This window comes from Mus pahari, chromosome 5, assembly GCF_900095145.1.
Source record: "Mus pahari chromosome 5, PAHARI_EIJ_v1.1, whole genome shotgun sequence".
In the NCBI taxonomy this organism is placed as follows: Eukaryota; Metazoa; Chordata; class Mammalia; order Rodentia; family Muridae; genus Mus; species Mus pahari.
This window is the reverse complement of record NC_034594.1, coordinates 58,032,558-58,038,043: the sequence shown is the minus strand read 5'-3', so window position 1 is coordinate 58,038,043 and position 5,486 is coordinate 58,032,558. Positions and strand designations below refer to the sequence as shown.

The window sequence follows — 5,486 nt, the reverse complement described above, 5'->3', positions numbered from 1 at the left end:
CCTCCCTCTTTCTCTCTAGTAAGTATCTTGTTTTAACAGAAATGCACTGAGAAGGGCCATGTGGCAGGGGGCAGTATATGAAGACAACACACTGGTTGGTCAGTGCGGGATAAGAGAATAGCACAGCTCCCTGCTCAGTGGTGGGAAGAGTGGACCTGCTCCTGAGGCCTGGGCAGGATAGGGGGAGGTGCGAAGCTGTCGGACACGATGCCCAAACAGAGCAAGAAGTTTGTTTCGTTGCTCTGTCTTATGGTGGTCCTACAAACATTTCCAGGAGGTGGTTCAGTTTAAACAAGAAATGGGTTTTGATTCAAGTGGATATAGATTTCAGATAACTTTAGCATTAAAAGAGAAATAATATATTAAAGATTCTAATTATTCTCTTTATTTGTAGGTTACCAATTGTATGACCCAATAAGCACTGCTTAAATGGTCACAGTTAGTGAAAACACAAGCGGGAGTCAGGAATGGTAGTGCACACCTGTAACTGTAGCACTTGAGAGGCTGAGGCAGGAGTGTTGCTACAAGTTTCAGGCCAGCCATACTATATAGTGAGAGGGTCTCCTAAAAGCAACCAACCATATAAAAACAACAGAACATCTACAGACCATGGGATTGATCATGAGAACCTCAGCTAAAATGCATTGTGGGATTTAAAAGAAACATGAACTCCAGAGCATTTCAGAACTCTGTGCTAATGTCTGGAAGGCCAGTGTAAACACATAGATGTTGGCTTTGCCTCCCTGCTGCCCCCAGGCTCCTCAGTGGTTAGAAAGCGACTCCTGTCAGAAGTGTGAGCAGCCCTTCTTCTGGAATATAAAGCAGATGTGGGACACAAAGACTCTGGGCTTGAGGCAGGTGAGTAGCCAATGTTTGCTCCTTCTGGAGGAATTTTGTATTTCATTATTTTTAACGTTAATTCAAATTTTTAGAAAATCATACTTGTTCTTACAAATGTGGTTACTCCCCTATTGTTTTATATCACGGCCGTGTGACTGACATTGAGCATGGCCTGTCCTGGGTCCTGGGAGACCTGTCACTGTTCCGCTGCTTGCCTTGCATCAGAGAACTCGGTGCCTGGAGAAGCCGCAGAGTTCCCTGTTAAACTGCGGAACTTGCTTGCATTTAGGAGTGTTACCTATTAAACAGTAGCCAAGAATAAAATCAGGGTAAAGGAGGAGATTTGGTAGTATGCCTAAGCCTTTACTAACAAGCAGTTGACAGCCCTCCCAGGGTGCTGACTGCCTCATGACTGTTAGCTCATTCCAAGTCGGGCCTGTATAATACACCTGGACCATTTTCATTAAGACTTTCTCAAATCTCTTCAATTTTTTAAAAAATTATTTTATTAGATATTTTCTTCATTTACATTTCAAATGCTATTCCAAATGTCCCCTATACCCCCCCACCCTGCTTCCCACCCTGCTTCCCTGCCCACCCACTCCCGCTTCTTGGCTCTGGCATTCCCCTGTATGGGGCATATAAAGTTTGCAATACCAAGGGGCCTCTCTTCCCAATGATGGCTGACCAGGCCATCTTCTGCTGTATATGCAGCTAGAGACACGAGCTCTGGGGGTACTGATTAGTTCATATTGTTGTTCCACCTATAGGGTTGCAGACCCCTTCAATTCCTTGGGTAATTTTTCTCAATCACAAAAGAACTCACTTAATATGCACTCACTGATAAGTGGATATTAGCCCAGAAACCTAGAATACCCAAGATAAAATCTCCAAAACATAAGAAAATCAAGAAGAAGGAAGGTGAACACGTGGATACTTCATTCCTCCCCAAAATAGGGAATAAAATACCCATGAAAAAAAGTTGCAGAGACAAAGTTTGGAGGTAAAACGAAAGAATGGACAACCCAGAGACTGCCCCACCCAGGGGTCCATCCCATAATCAGCCACCAAACGCAGACACTATTGCATATGCCAGCAAGAACTTGCTGAAAGGACACTGATATAGCTATCTCTTGTGAGGCAATGCCAGTGCCTGGCAAATATAGAAGTTGATGCCCACAGTCATCTATAGGATAGAACACAGAGACCCCAATGGAGGAGCTAGAGCAATTTTTTTTTTTAAACTGAGAAACTTGCCCACAGTACCCTTACTGGTAGCACTGGGTTCTCATGCGATGCTTAAGTCCTACTGTGAAATGCATCTGGCTGATCCTGAATTTGGGGCTACATGAGAGCGTAGTGCTCGTTCACCGTTGGTGAGGGATTAGCCTAGCCTGCGTGTGTGTAACTCACTCTGCTTTGCTTTCACTCAAAGAGCTGCTCCTCATTAAGGCCCCATCCAGCCTGGCAGCCAATGCTGGCCATCTTTTATTTCTTATTACCCTGAAATGCCCAGAAATGGCTGATCCTGTGTGATGCTTCCATAGCAGTCAACAGTACATTATAGTTGGTGAAGTATTCCTTCTAAAGAAAACACCGAAGAGTGACTCTTATGCATTAATAATTAGTAGGAGAGAGAGACAGACAGACAGACAGACGGATAGATAGATAGATAGATAGATAGATAGATAGATAGATAGATAGATAGATAGATAGATAGATAGTCACTAAAGGGTTAGTGGTTAAGGTCTGTTACATTCATTAGTAGTAATTGGAGTGTTCTGGAAAGTTCTGGAGCTTATTTTCTGAATCAGAGTTTGCAAAGCCAAAAAGAACATTATTCCTCCGTGAAGACTATTTAAAACTTTAACTTTAAAGTTTTTAACTTTAACTTTTTTCTTTGAAGGAGGAATAGGTTTTTCTTGCCAGAATCTCCAGCGATTGGGTTCCCAAAAGAGCTTGAGTTTGGTTTGAATAGCACTGCTTTTTGTGGACCAGACAGATATAGCTGTTCTCCCCAAACAAGGACATTTGTATTTGAAGACCCTTGCCTACTGGGACATTTCCTGATGTGTGTTCCAAGTGTCAGTGGCGATGCAGTGGGCGTTGGGGTCTATCAAGCACTTTCTCCCCGCTTTTACAAGACTGTGAAGCTAACTCCTGTCTCCTCCCTCCACCGCCCTGGCAGCATCACTGCAGGAAGTGTGGGCAGGCCGTCTGCGGGAAGTGCAGCAGCAAGCGGTCCAGTTACCCCGTTATGGGCTTTGAGTTCCAGGTTCGAGTTTGTGATTCCTGTTACGACTCCATCAAAGATGAGGAGTGAGTACTTGCTGGTCTTCATCTTACTGCATCCTGCCCTCTCTGTCTGATGGGCATCTGAATATGGGCACCCAAGAAGGTTCTAGAGAGATTTCTACCCCTAGTTTATCTCTTTGGAATGTCTCTTCATTTGTTCGTTTTTAATTACATTTATTTGTGGGTAGGTTGGGCCAGTGTGTGTGTGTCACAGCTTGGGTGTGGAGGTTCAAAGACAACTCGTGGAATCTCTCCTTCTACCCTGTGGTTCTTAAGGATCAGACTGGTGGAAAAGTGCCTTGCCTTGCCAAGTCATCTCGTCAAGCCACATGAACCATTTTTGAAGAGAAATTTCTGTCCTAGCTTTGTGACACACACACCCTTTATCTCAAGCTACCTCACTAGCTGGGACAGATTTTTTTCCGAGTACCAATGAGGGTCATTGGAGTAGTCCCCGCAGCTGACAGCCCCATCCCACAGGGCTCTGCAGAGACAACATATCCCTCTGTAAGTGGGCAGCAGCAATTGAGCTGGCTGACTTGTCCACTCACGCCAACTTTGTTGCAGGGAAGACCGGAAAGACCTGTGCTCTTTCTTCAGATGGTCTTAGATGACTTTGTCAGCTATTTCCTGATGTGGGCAAGTCCTTTAGGGGAACATCGCTGTGATTTTCCCTTCTCCTGAGCCATGGCTGCCTATGTCCACACCCATGATGGGCAGTGAGCTAATGGAGGGAGGGCTGCACCATGGCTCTGACAGTGGCAGATGCTCACTGGCATCATTTACTATATTACATCATTGTTCATGATCTCCTCCAGTGCACTTCTTCCTTAGTGCTGTGGGTTCATGGTTTTATGTCTGTGTACCAGTCTCTCCAGTGAAAGTAATACATTATTTTTATGCTGAGTGAGTTAACCTTTTTGAGAGGTCTTGGCTTTGGGACCAAAACCTGTATGGTTGAAACCTTTTGTACAGCCTTGTTAATTATAAAGCCATTGCTATATTTTTTGGAAGATAATGGTAACATTATTGTGTGTAAGCCACTTACATTGCTAAAAGATTGCTTCTCTCTTAGGCCTGGGTACAGTCAGTACATTTCAACTGTCTTTCTCTTTGTTAGCCGGACTTCTCTAGCAACATTTCATGAAGGAAAACATAACATTTCCCATATGTCCATGGACATTGTGAGGGGACTGATGGTGACCTGTGGGACAGATCGTGTTGTGAAGGTAAGCTGGCCTGTTAGCATCTCAGCTGAGATAGAACTGTCCTCACGCTGTGAATGGGCTTCAAGGCATTTCTAGGATCATTGCCAGTTTCTGGTGCTTTTTATAATCAATAATTGCCTGTTCAAAGCCTTGAATGACAAAGCAGATATTTGTGATTTCCTAACCCTGATGGGCACTCACTGTGGGTGGATGGCCATGATAGCGAGGGCTTGGTGTCTCCTGGAACCTGTGGATTCTGAGCTGACCTGAGGGTTTCCCCTCTCATCTGATTTGAGTCTTTGTTAGTCTAGAGCTTTTCCTTTCTTCTTTGCTAATGTTCCTTTACATCCTATCCTATTTGTGAAGAATAATCACATTTTTTAAGTTAAATCCTTAGATCACAAACAGGAGTTGAAAGTAAATCTTTTGTACTTAGTTGAGTTGTAAAACAAATAGTTTATATTCTTATACAGTATAGTAAAACATTGTTTTCAGGATTCGAAATGCTACCTGGAAGTGGTTTGTCGCTGTCGTTGTTGTTGTTGTTGTTGTTGTTGTTGTTGTTGTTGTTGTTGATGATGATGTTTGGGAGGGGGTTTTTTTTCAATGTAATTAGTAAACTACATTGCTTTATTTGTAAGGAGGTTTTCTAGACAAAAGAGACAAAGCTGTCAGTACTGAGTGTTGAAATTAGACCCCATCATAAGTGTTCTTATCCATATGCCTTCCTTGTAGATATGGGATATGACTCCTGTGGTGGGCTGCAGCCTGGCAACTGGATTTTCTCCACACTGACCCCGGAGCTGGGTGATGTCTGCTACATGTGACGCACAGCATCCTCCATGAACGGAGACCCTTCATGTAACTCAATGGCCACTGTCGTGTAAATGGACATTAGATGCCTAAAAAAACAAATCAATATTTTTTAAAAGAAAAAAAAAATCTATATAAAGGTGTGTTTGGGGGTATTTGTGGAAATTATCTAAAAGGTCTGTCCACAACAGTCTCCTAAGGAATGGAATTTCCTCAGCAAAACTGCCTCATGAACATTGAACCAGTGGATAAGGAGGGAACAATGAAGGGTTTAGAAGGAAAATTTTTGAACGAAAAAGGTTAGTGCTTAGAACTTCTTAAATGCAAACC

The 5,486-nt window shown here is 43.3% G+C and overlaps 1 protein-coding gene across 1 annotated transcript in view; it reads left to right on the top strand.

Annotated features, from left to right (window-relative positions):
- Wdfy1 (WD repeat and FYVE domain containing 1) overlaps positions 1-5,274 on the top strand; it is a 48,454-nt gene extending 43,180 nt beyond the window's left edge. Inside the window, exons 9-12 of the mRNA XM_021198063.1 lie at positions 757-858; positions 3,029-3,159; positions 4,256-4,364; positions 5,079-5,274. Of these exons, the coding sequence (XP_021053722.1) occupies positions 757-858; positions 3,029-3,159; positions 4,256-4,364; positions 5,079-5,138 (402 nt within the window). The 3' untranslated portion in view covers positions 5,139-5,274. The remainder of the gene's footprint in view (positions 1-756; positions 859-3,028; positions 3,160-4,255; positions 4,365-5,078) is intronic.
- The last annotated feature ends 212 nt before the right edge of the window (positions 5,275-5,486 follow it).